Genomic DNA, 13,483 nt, shown 5'->3' on the forward strand with positions numbered 1-13,483 from the left:
GCGAGATACGAAGTCGGAGTTGCGAGATACGAAGTCGGAGTTGCGAGATACGAAGTCGGAGTTGCGAGATACGAAGTCGGAGTTGCGAGATACGAAGTCGGAGTTGCGAGATACGAAGTCGGAGTTGCGAGATACGAAGTCGGAGTTGCGAGATACGAAGCCGGAGTTGCGAGATACGAAGCCGGAGTTGCGAGATACGAAGCCGGAGTTGCGAGATACGAAGCCGGAGTTGCGAGATACGGCCGGAGTTGCGAGATACGGCCGGAGTTGCGAGATACGGCCGGAGTTGCGAGATACGGCCGGAGTTGCGAGATACGGCCGGAGTTGCGAGATACGGCCGGAGTTGCGAGATACGGCCGGAGTTGCGAGATACGAAGCCGGAGTTGCGAGATACGGCCGGAGTTGCGAGATACGAAGCCGGAGTTGCGAGATACGGCCGGAGTTGCGAGATACGGCCGGAGTTGCGAGATACGAAGCCGGAGTTGCGAGATAGATACGGCCGGAGTTGCGAGATACGAAGCCGGAGTTGCGAGATACGAAGCCGGAGTTGCGAGATACGAAGCCGGAGTTGCGAGATACGGCCGGAGTTGCGAGATACGGCCGGAGTTGCGAGATACGGCCGGAGTTGCGAGATACGGCCGGAGTTGCGAGATACGGCCGGAGTTGCGAGATACGGCCGGAGTTGCGAGATACGGCCGGAGTTGCGAGATACGAAGCCGGAGTTGCGAGATACGGCCGGAGTTGCGAGATACGAAGCCGGAGTTGCGAGATACGAAGCCGGAGTTGCGAGATACGAAGCCGGAGTTGCGAGATAGGACGGAGTTGCGAGATACGAAGCCGGAGTTGCGAGATACGAAGCCGGAGTTGCGAGATACGAAGCCGGAGTTGCGAGATACGAAGCCGGAGTTGCGAGATACGAAGCCGGAGTTGCGAGATACGAAGCCGGAGTTGCGAGATACGAAGCCGGAGTTGCGAGATACGAAGTCGGAATTTTGTGATTTTTATCCATTAGCAGAGAAGATGTATTAATGAAATCTGTGTGTGTTTGCGCAGATCCTCTGCATTGAGAAGGCTGAGAGCACCAGCGCTCTGCCCAACCCCGTCATCATTAGCGTACGGTGTAAGCGTGCATTCCAGCTAATCGAGCTGCTTCATCGTGATGAGTTGGTGGAGAACGTCAGAGACCGACTGCGAGCTCTGCACTGGGAACAGAATATGATCCGTGGACACGACCAACGCAAGAAATCCACGGTACTCTTAACATCATACCGTGTATCATCCCAGTTTAGTCTGTTGATGTTGTTTTTGGGCTCTACTAGAACAGGTTTTCATGCTTGAATTTTGATTATTCTCCTCATATTCTCATTGTTGCAGCTCTTCTCTTCCCAGTCTGTCAGTAACGCTCTGTTTGGTTCCTGTCTCTATGAAGCCCCTCCTTCTGAAAAGCACAATGTGCTCTGATTGGTCAGCTGGAGCAGTGTGTTGTGATTGGTGTTTGGGAAATGACCTGCCAGTTTCAACACACTACTCAACTAACTCAACTAGGCCCCGCCCCTTTATTCTGCATATTAATTATTTTAATGAAGAATATTGTGACGTTTTCAATCCTGGAAGAAAACTCAAGACTACACTGATATAGAGAATAACTCAGAGCTTTTTCATGCACACTAAAGAAAGATGAACGTGGAAAAAAGCACAATAGGACCCCTTTAATAGCTATCAGTGAGATGCTCCTGATCCGTGATATTCAATCTTTGACATTTACAAACTGCCCTGTTCCTACTTCAAACCTTTGTACATATTAGAATAGGTCACAAGTAATAATTCATCAGTGCATGGGAGATATCTCTGCACATGATACATGCACATTTAGCAAATAAATATGGAGGTATTTAGGGTTGCCCCCTAGTTCGTTAGTCGACTAGAAAAGGCTTAGTCGACCAAAATTTTATTAGTTAGTTAGTCAGGCAGCCCTATAGATATTAATATCATCAAGAGGTGGAACAGTATTGATAAATGTGACCTATAATGCTCTTTCACAAGATGTAATATCAGTCTCTGGTGTCTCCAGAATGTGTCTGTGAAGTTTCAGCTCAAAATCCCCCACAGATCATTTATTATAGCTTGTCAAATTTGCTCATATTTGGGTGTGAGCAAAAACACGCCGTTGTGTGTGTCCCTTTAAATGCAAATGAGCTCCACTTTCCAGAAGAGGGCGGAGCTTTAACAGCTCAACAACAACAAAGCTGGAGAATCTCACGCAGCCAAAATGATGAAAGTGTTCAGCCTTACATTGTTCAAACCGGAGTCGACACTGATGGAGAGACTCAGGAAGAAGTTACAACTTTTCTAACTACAAATTATGTAGTTGCTGTGGAGTTGATGAACCGGGGACCAGATTATATCACTTAAACACGAAAAAAGTCAGATTTCATGATATGTTGCCATCAACACCTCGTGCTACAGTTCTGCTGATACTATGACATAATTGTGAAACTGAAGCAAAATCATTTATTTGACTATATTTTCTATATTTTTATTATCTCTTATCTATATTGTGATTTCTGCTGATCTACAGTTACCGTGATATAATAGTGAAACTAAAGCACAATCATTTATTTTACTATTTGTCTATTGTCAGAACATCACTTCCTGTGCTTTTAGCTCATCTCAGGAAGTGAAACTCTGTCTAGTTCATTAAATGTTCACTTTCTTAATTTAGAACAGTTGTTGAGAGGTATTAAGCATGGCAGTTTTCATAACAGTTGTCATGCAACATTAAGCATGTTTTAGTCAGCTTTACTTCTGAAGCGTTTTATGCAATGCAGATCATTTCAAAGCAGCTTCACAGTAATAAACAGGAAAATGACAATAAATTATACCCGCAAAAACCATGTTTTAGACTGCGGTGTGTGTTTTCTGTCTTCTAGATCTCCACCACACCGTATTACACCTTCTGTTACGACACCGTCCAGTCTGACGAAGAGGACGGCAGCGTCATCATCTCTGATAAAGCTCTGCGTCACACTGTCCTCACGGACGCCCTCATTTCCACATTCCACCCCAGCCAATCAGACTCCAACCACAAAACATGTGTGAGTACACAAGCCTGAGATTGTCTTTGCTGTGGTGAAGATCATTTGCATCAAATATCTGAACAGATGGAGTGAACCTGTTAACTATCACCCCCTTTTACACATATGTAGATCTGAACTTAAAGGGACAGTTCACCCAAAAATGAAACTTCGGTCATCATTTACTCACCCTCAAGTTGTTCCAAACCTGTATGAGTTTCTTTCTTCTGCTGAACACAAAAGATGAAGAATGTCGAAAATCAAACAGTCGACTCCATAGTATTTTTTTCCTACTATGGAAGTCAATGGGCTCCATCAACTGTTTGGTTTAAAGGATTAATTCACAATTTCCTGATAATTTGCTCACCTCCATGTCATCCAAGATGTTCATGTCTTTCTTTCTTCAGTTGAAAAGAAATGAAGGAAAAGGATTTTTCTCCATATAGTGGACTTCACTGGGGTTCAATGGGTTGAAGGTCCAAATGTCAGTTTCAGTGCAGCTTCAAAGAGCTCTACATGATCCCAGACGAGGAATAAGAGTCTTATCTAGAGAAACCATCAGCCATTTTCTAAAAAAAAAAATATATATATATATATATATATATATATATATATATATATATATATATATATATATATATATATATATATATATATATATATATATATATATATATACCTTTTTTCCACAAATGCTCATCTTGCACTGCTCTGCGATGTGCCACGCATTACGTAATCATGTTGGAAAGGTCACGCGTGACGAAGGCGGAAGTACCGATTTACAAAGTTGTGTTCTAAAAGTTGATATCGTACCCCTAAAGGGACATTGTGATGGAAAAAATATGAAAAGAAATATATTTTAATAATTTTGCATTCGCTTGCAAAGAAATCATAATGTTTATGAGTGAAGGCAAAGTTTCCTGGGAGGTGCATTCTCCCAGGAAACTTTGCCTTCACTCATAAACATTATGATTTCTTTGCAAGCGAATGCAAAAGCATTAAAATATATTTCTTTTCATATTTTTTTCCAGCATTGAAATGTAATTTTTCCTCCTATGTCATATTGTTTTCCATCACCATGTCTCTTTAGGGGCTCCATAAAATCACAAAAATTGAGATTTTGTTTAGGCGCTATACCAAAAATAGTCACTTGTATCACAAAACAGTGGCCAAATAGGAAACCTTGAGTCTCATATCTTTCCAATGATACGTGTTTTGTCAAGATTGGAAAAAGGTTTTATTATAAAATAATGCAGTGAATTTGAAATGATGAGACAGTTATCAGGTTTAACTAAGATGTGGACAATCAAAATTAAATCAACTTCAAAATTACAGGATGCATTACAATAATTGGCTTCTATAGTGGTGAACAGAAACTACAACAAACACGTTTTTTAGCGTTCCCATTTGCTCCAAAAGCAAAAGAAAAAATGCGTGATAGTATTTCTATAACTTTTTAAAAGAGGAAAAAATAATGAGATTAATTACACAAGATGTCATCACATCCACTAGTTTACTGTAATTTAATGCCAAGGTCTTGGTTAACAACATTGGAAACGCATCTAAAAATACGATTTATGCAAAGTGCACATGCTGTTCATGCAAATCATTTCTTGTTGGATCTTGGTGTGAAATTTGTGTTTTTGTCTCCATCAGAACACAGAGCAGGTCAGAGAGCGTTTATGGGACGATCACTTCACTGAGTTTGGTCGTGGCGTTCACATGTTCCGCACCGATAAAATCCGCAATCTGGTGGCGCTGGGGATCCCGGAGTCTCTGCGCGGGGAGCTGTGGCTCCATTTCTCAGGTGAGAGATGGGAAAGATGCGAGAGAGAAGTTGGCCGGGTGACACGGAACAAAAGAAAGTCACTTCCATAGTGTTGTTTACAGTTACTCTATATATGTGCAGTGTCTCACTTCCCCTTCTGTAGAAGTGTTTATATATATAAACACACAGTCTGGAGTTTTATAACATGCAGCACGCTCATATAGTTTAATGGAATCTCCCATATGTTACTCAATTTTGTAACTAACTTTAAAATAGCATGGAAAATTTACATTAGTCATTAATATTCCTCTGCATATGTGTTGTGTGCATCTGTTTGTTGCACCTTTCTTACTTTAATTCACCCTCTCATCGTCTTGGAAATTAAAACACCATGGGCATTTTTTAATACGAATATGCATTTTTTTCCAGTCATGCTCTCACTTGGGTAGAAATTGTGATATAAAGTATTTTTTTCTTCAATCATTTTCAGTAAATCACAAATGACCAGAAAAGTCCTTTTAAAGGTGCAATATGTAAGATTTTTTGCAGTAAAATATCCAAAAACCACTAGGCCAGTGTTATATATTTTGTTCACTTGAGTACTTAAAATATCCCAAATGTTTGCAACTATTTGTAAATCGTAAGAAATTTGCAATTTTAATCAAGGCTCCGGGACGTGTGAGGAGTCGTCTGTCGATTGCGTCATCATACCCGCGTTACCCTCGGTTTCCGGTTTTAGTTAGTAGTAACCATGGAAACACCAAAGACGCTTTAATATTTACATGTTTTAATAAACTGTTTTGATATATTTATAGACAGAAACCGAATTATTGTTATATAGCTCAACACGTTTAGTCTTATTGTTTAAATCTAATTTTCTTGATGTTTTGCGAGTCTCATGCTTTACCATGCCTCAGAGAAAAACACTATTTTGTGAAGTAGCTAACATAGCATAATCAGATGCAGCTTTATTTTTAGTAACAGTAATACAGCATTTTCTCCATCATACAATATGTTTTAAAATGAATTGCATGCCATTTATCAACACAATCATCCAGCATTTAATATGATATTGTAAAATGGATCTATCTTACTGCAGTGTGTAACAGTGTCTCACAGCAGCCGCCGAGCGAACGCACAGAGTAACGTTATAACATCATTTTCAACACTCTCAAATGTATCTAATATGATAAACAGAGCTGTGTTACCTCATACTCATGACCGGAAAAGCGGCAGCGGCGACTGTGTCATAATAAAAGTCCCGCTGCTCGTGAGGCGTGTGTTGATCAATCGCTCCAGCTCCTCGTTCAGCTCCACAACACTCACTCCTGCTCTGCTTCATACTACAGTAAAGTTAATAATCACATCCATGAACATGATTTCTTCCCGAGTCCGTTCCCGATTGTTTCCACCGGCTGTGATGATGTGAGATTCCACGCTCAAACTTGGCGTCATCGAACTACGCCTTTGCTTTGAAAAGCCCTCTAGCGGATAGAAAATATGACATATTGTACCTTTAAATTCAATGTTTAAAAAGAGTGGGAAGAACATTCTAAACATTCTAAAAACTGGAATCCTGAAACTCAGCATACAGAAACTAGGAGTGTCCATAGATTAAAATGGTCTTCTTATAGCCATGAAACTTTGCCTTATTTGTTTTTAATTTCAATAGAATTATTACTTGATCTGATTTTTATGTTTGTGTAACATCTGACCCTCAGACGCGAGTTCCTCGCTGGCAGCTCATCCGAACTACTACGCTGATCTGCTGGAGAAATGCAGGGGGGAAACGAGCATCGCCACAGAGGAAATAGAGCGAGATCTGCATCGCTCGCTGCCGGAGCATCCGGCCTTCCAGAACGAAACGGGAATCTCCGCCCTCCGCAGGGTCCTCACCGCCTACGCCTACCGAAACCCCACCATCGGATACTGTCAGGTGAGTTCGCTCATTAGCACAAGTGATGAGTGAGATGCCAAAACACTCGTGCACTAATTAGATAATTATGATAAGTCACTGTAATCAGGGTCGCTGCAGGTTGAAGCAAAAAAACTCTTACACTCCACAAAAGTTCAATAAATAAGAAGTTAATGTTTTAGACACAATATTGTCTTTTTCCAAGGAAAATATTACATGTATAACCAGAGCAGAACTGTTTCTGAATGAATCAGTGAATCAGTCGAGTGAACCAGTGATTCAATGACTCATTCATAAAGAGAGCTGTTTACTTAATTCCTGAATGAATCAGCCGTTTGAATGAATTGACTCAATGACTCACTCATTACCACCACCTACTGGCAGTTTTAGTATAATTTCATTAAAATAAATAATTTCCTATTTTGAGAATAGTATGACCAAAAACGAAAATTCTGTTTATTTATGTTTACTCACCTTCATTACTTCAAACCTGACTTTATTTCTTTTGCACAACATGAAGGAAGATATTTTGAAGGATTTTGGTCTGTAAATATATTCAGATGCAGCAATTCATGACTGTTGTAGCCTAAACGTTTATTTGTAATAAATACTATGTTAAATAAAAATAAAATATTTCTTTCTAAAGCTACTTTTTGTATTGTCTATTTGATGCTTTTCTCATTTAACACAATGATGACTTTAAAATATCTTTTGGGGGTTATGTCTCTGCCAAATGTGATTAATATGTGATTAATCGGCATAATTAGATTTAAAAAAAAGTTTATATTTGTATAAAATTTAATAATAATGACAGTCATTATATATGTATTAAATACTGTATATTCATCAGAGTATAAATATAATCATTTTAAAATTTCTACTCATCCCTTTTCTTAAATAGTTTAAAGGCTAAAATGTGAGGTTTAGACTCTTATAAAACTTCCTGTTTTTGTCTAAACGTGTATTATATGAACTGTAAATCATGGTTTTTACTGTCATTTTATGGTTTAAGACTTTTTAAAACATTCAGGTAATAAAATGTTCAAAAAACTCTTTATTTAAAATCACTGGACTACAAAAAAAAAGAAACAAAATGTTTCGCATCCTCACTTGTAAAATCACAGGAAGCAACTCTAGCAAATATACACATACTAAAGTCACATGATTTCTTTAGGATGTTACCATAGACATTTCCCTACTTTGTCTTAAAAAAGGTCTTAAAAAAGCCATAAAAGTGATTATAAAAACTCTACACATGGATGTTACATAAACCTTGTGCATTAAATTTGTCTTCTCTGTAGTCCATGAACATCTTGGCGTCTGTGATGCTGTTGTACACTAAAGAAGAAGAAGCTTTCTGGCTGCTGGTCACTGTGTGTGAGCGGATGCTGCCCGACTACTTCAACCGCAGAGTCATCGGTGTGTGTGTGATTATTATCTCTCTGTATCTGCCAATATGAGGTAGGAAATGCCTTTGAAATGTTTTGAAGGGAACTGATTCAGATCAATTTCAGAAATTAGGTTTTGATCATTAACTAAAACTAAATAAAAATGGTTACTTGAAATTAAATCAAATTTAACTGACATAAAAATGTGAAATAAACTGAAATAAAACATAAAAAAATTACATTTATTTTATTTCAGCTAGTTGCCAGTTAAGGAAACATTTCTCGTTTTCTTGTAGTTAAACTCAATCCATAAAGAGAACATGTTTTGTTCCTTGAAATTAAATACATTTGAACTGAAATTATAAAATATTACAAAAAACATACATTTATTTTATTTCAGCTAGTTCACAAAGAAACATTTTTTTTTCTTTCTTTTTTTTTAGTCGATGTACTAAAAATACTAAAATAAAGACCTATTAGTAAAAAAAAGACAAAATTAATAATAAAATAATAATAAAATTATTATTATTAATAATAATTATTAATAATAAAAATGACAAAAACACAAGAAAATTACTAAAATGAGAACAAAAAAGAAAAACAGAAAAAAATTACTAATTCAAACCAGGGATGTGCAATGATTAATCGCGATTAATCATTTGCAAAATAAAATATGTTTGCATGTATAAACTTAAGAAATATATGCATGTTTAAATAAATATATACATTTCTATATATTTTATTACATATAAATGTTTTTACACACATATATATATATAATATAATTATTATACACAGAACACGCACATATATTATGTAAACACAGACTTTTATCGCGATTAATTGTTGCACATCCCTAATTCAAACTATTGATAAGTATAATAGTATATCAACGATACTAAAATAACACTGTTATTGGGGAAAAAAGTTGGGAAAAAAGTGATATTTTGCTTTTGCTAAGAAGTGTTTCTCTATTAGAGGGCCTCAAGTGAGACAAAAAAGCATTGAAATAAGATAAAACAATTAAAAAGCAAGATATTTCTTATTTTAATTCACCTTCTCTCCAACTGTTTTTGTTTTTGAAGAACCAGGATTCATATGGTCTTGGAAAACATGAATATTAGAGGAAGCCTGGAACAGTCATGGAAATTAAATACATTTTTCCAATCATGTAAATATTTGTAAAAATCCATTTCCTTCAGTGAATGAGAAACAGAAAAGTTATCTTTAGTTTATTGTTTTAAAATCCTGAAACTCGACATACAGAAACTAGGAGTGTCTGTAGATTAAAACTGCTCAAATGTGTTTTGGTCTGTGTTGGTTCGGCTCTTCACGACCCTCTGTGATGTCACTTCCTCTCGCTCAGGAGCTCAGGTGGATCAGTCTGTGTTTGAGGAGCTGGTCCGTGAACGGCTGCCGGAGCTGGCTGACCATGTCCCTGACCTCTCCCCGCTGGCGTCGGCGTCCCTCACGTGGTTCCTGACTCTGTTCGTGAGCGTGCTCCCGTTCCGCAGCGCTCTGTGTGTCCTCGACTGCTTCTTCTACTGCGGGATCAGATCAATCTTCCAGATCGGCCTGGCGGTGCTGGACGCTAATGTAGCCGAGCTGAGCTCGTGCACAGATGACGGGCACGCCCTGATGATACTGACCAGGTGATTCACTGCCTGCTAAAATAACCTCGGGCAGCATGATGTTCAGTCAGAGGAGAGGAAGCATTTGAACCAATCAGTCATTGAATTCAAGTAGATTCAAAATGCTTCATGTAAAGAAGTAAAATACAGTAATAATCAAGGCATGTTTTAACTAAATGAACTCAAGGAAGAATCATATTTAATATTTTCATTTATATGCACCAATATTTCATATTTAATCATTTTTCATTAATCATTCAATATTTAACCTTTTTTATTAATTATTTCAATTATTAAATATTTCATATTTAATATTTTCATTTATATGCACCAATATTTTATATTTAAATATTTTTAATTAATCTTTTCATTTAATCATTAAATATTTCATATTTAATAATTTTCATTTACATGCATACATTTTTTTAATATTTAATTTCATTTACATCCACCGGCTTTTCATATTTAATCATTTTTTCATAATTCATTTCAATTAATCATTCAATATTTAATCTTTTTTTAATTTAATGCACCAATATTTTATATTTAATCATTTTTGCATTATTTTATTTCAATTAAATAATATTTCATATTTAATCATTTTTTTCATAACTAATTTAAATTAATCATGCAATATTTAATCTTTTTTTAATTTAATGCACCAATATTTTATATTTAATCATTTTTCATTAATCATTTCATTAAATATTTCTTATTTATATGTGCCAATATCTCATATTTAATAATTTTTTTAGTCATTTCAATTAATCATTAAATATTTCATATTTAATCATTTTCATTTATATTCACCAGTATTTCATATTTAATCATTTTTCATGAATCATTCAATATTTAATTTTTTGTATTATTTCAATTATTAAATATTTCATATTTAATATTTTCATTTATATGAACCAATATTTTATATTTAAATATTTTTCATTAATCTTTTCATTTAATCATTAAATATTTAATATTTAATCATTTTCATTTACATGCATCAATTTTTTATATTTAAATATTTTTCATTAAGCTTTTCATTTAATCATTTTAATTTACATGCATTCATTTTTTTTTATATTTTCATTTACATCCACTGGCTTTTCATATTTAATCATTTTTTTCATAATTAATTTCAATTAATCATTCAATATTTAATCTTTTTTTAATTTCATGCACCAATATTTCATTATATTTAATCATTTTTCATAACTCATTTCAATTAATCATTCAATATTTAATCTTTTTTTAATGCACCAATATTTTATATTTAATCATTTCTCATTAATCATTTCATTAAATATTTCTTATTTATATGTGCCAATATCTCATATTTAATTTTTAGTCATTTCAATGAATCATTAAAGATTTCATATTGAATCATTTTCATTTAAATGCACCAATATTTTATATTTAAATATTTTTCATTTATATGCATCAGTTTTTCATATTTAATCATTTTTTCATAAATCTTTTAAATTTTTTTTTTAATTATATGCACCAATATTTCATTATATTTAATCTTTTTTTCATTTCATCATTTCAATTAATCATCAGATATTTCATATTTAATCACTTTCATTTATATGCACCAATATTTCATATTTTCATTTATAAGCACCAACATTTCATCAATATTTTATAATCATTTTTCATTAATAATTGTATTTATCATTAAATATTTCATATTTAATCATTTTCATTTATATGCACCAATATTTCATTGTTTTTATCATCATTTCAATTAATCATTAAATATTTAATGTTTAATCATTTTAATTACATGCACCAAGATAACTATACATAGTCATACACAGCAAAGTTTACCAACAGATATTTACTAAACATTTTAATATATGAAAAATGACACACAATCATTTTTTAATAAGTTATTAATCAGTTAATTGAAATGGACATTTTGAAATAATTCACACAAATGAATTAATCTTATCAACTTTGTTCTGCTGAAGTGTAAATGAGTGATCAAATCCTCTCTGTCTGAAGACTCTCATATTCGTGCATTAATGATCTTTAATGATATTTACAGTGTATCTTCCCTCCATCCGTTTGTGTAGTTTTAAACAGGTGATGTGATCTCGTGTGTGTGTGTTAGTTTCCTTGAGCAGGTCAGACATGAGGACGAGTCACATGTTTGTCCTGAAGACGCAGGAGCTTCTCAGCATCTCCACATCACCACTCTCATTACTGAAGCGTACGAGGTGTGTGTGTCTGCCGAACCGCATCATCACGGGACACAGTTACACACACCTGCACACCTGAAATGAAAAAGACTGTAAATATTTCTTACCGTCATGAGACTGTAGTTTGAATTATTTTTAATTTTTGTAGTATTTTTAAATTCTCACAGGCAGGGACACAAAGCAAAAAATTAATTCTATAATCTATGATGCAAACTTCATCAAATATGAGCCCAAAAACACAATTAAGACTTTGAAAAGTGTCATTTTTAATGTTAGGATTCAGAAAGCGCAATCCTTCATCTTCCTCTTTGTTTCTTGTTAGAAATTTGGGAGTGTGACAGTGAAGCATCTGGAGATGTTGAGGTGCCGCCACCGTGTTCAGGTGCTGCAGGCGCACGAGGACACCACCAAAGACAACGCGGTGAGACTTTCATCGGCCTCGAGTTTCTCTCTGAAATGCTTCTGCATGTGTTTTTCTTGCGGTTAAATGTTTGTGGTGTGTTTTCAGTTGCGGTTGGTCACTCCAGACGTGTCACTGTCGCAGGAGAACCTGTCTGAGCTCTACGACCTCTTCAAGGTGTGTGTGATCACATGTAAAGAGCCTGAGTAGATCTCTTCAAACTGTGCGTTTACATTGCTTCAGTCTGTCTGATTGTATATACACTAGTGGCCAAAAGTGATGTCCGGAGGGGAGGTTTGTTTTCACTGACAAAATATTTGATATTTTTTTAATTATTTTAAATATGAGGGAAGAACAAAACACTACACTTGGTTAAGGTATTTATGACAACATTTTTATCTAACTGTCCGAACAAATGAACAGGCTTCTATCGACCTCTAGCAGACAGAAAATCGTACATATTGCACCTTTTACGCTGCATTCACACGGGGCGTCAGCATCAACGCTTGACGGAGGGCGTGTCTGAAGCTTGTGTTGACGCGACCGTTATACACCCAATTACATCACTTTCCGGTGTTGCACGAACGCAATTGGCTGCACTAGGGTGTTTGCATAAAGCGATCTGATTGGCTGACCCCTGCGTTGGCGCTTGAAAAGTTGAGAATCTTCAACTTCTGCCGCGAGCAAGTGATGCGACGGATCCATAGACTGTAAAAAAAGATGGACGACGCTACACCGCTTCCTTCCATTGTATTGAACTGAAGCCAAAATGGGCCGACGAATGGGCGCTGACGCGTTACGCAATGCGTCAAAAAAAAAAGTTTGGAGCCTGGGCATGCGCAGAAGTAATCGTCAGTTCAGCCGGAGGCGGAGTCGCGATATCAAACTTCCGCCCAGACGACTGCGTCATCATTCATGTATTTTAAATAGACTATAAAAATTATACACAATTTAAAAGTCTACCTATAAAATAATAGGCTATTCTATTTCTAGAGCAATAATACTTTTAAAACAGCAAATCAGTAGATAAAATCAATATAATATGCCACTAGAAACAACTCTAAATCGTCAGAAACAGTCCGGCCATTTTAAATCAAGTTCAACTA

The 13,483-nt window shown here is 35.7% G+C and overlaps 1 protein-coding gene across 1 annotated transcript in view; it reads left to right on the top strand.

The window, feature by feature from the left end:
• LOC137036467 (TBC1 domain family member 8) overlaps window positions 1-13,483 on the top strand; it is a 43,468-nt gene that overhangs the window by 24,260 nt on the left and 5,725 nt on the right. The window contains exons 7-15 of the mRNA XM_067410648.1: window positions 1,054-1,251; window positions 2,931-3,095; window positions 4,731-4,881; window positions 6,564-6,778; window positions 8,059-8,176; window positions 9,512-9,797; window positions 11,890-11,995; window positions 12,300-12,398; window positions 12,486-12,554. Of these exons, the coding sequence (XP_067266749.1) occupies window positions 1,054-1,251; window positions 2,931-3,095; window positions 4,731-4,881; window positions 6,564-6,778; window positions 8,059-8,176; window positions 9,512-9,797; window positions 11,890-11,995; window positions 12,300-12,398; window positions 12,486-12,554 (1,407 nt within the window). The remainder of the gene's footprint in view (window positions 1-1,053; window positions 1,252-2,930; window positions 3,096-4,730; window positions 4,882-6,563; window positions 6,779-8,058; window positions 8,177-9,511; window positions 9,798-11,889; window positions 11,996-12,299; window positions 12,399-12,485; window positions 12,555-13,483) is intronic.

Source organism: Chanodichthys erythropterus, chromosome 14 (genome assembly GCF_024489055.1).
Source record: "Chanodichthys erythropterus isolate Z2021 chromosome 14, ASM2448905v1, whole genome shotgun sequence".
Taxonomy (NCBI): Eukaryota; Metazoa; Chordata; class Actinopteri; order Cypriniformes; family Xenocyprididae; genus Chanodichthys; species Chanodichthys erythropterus.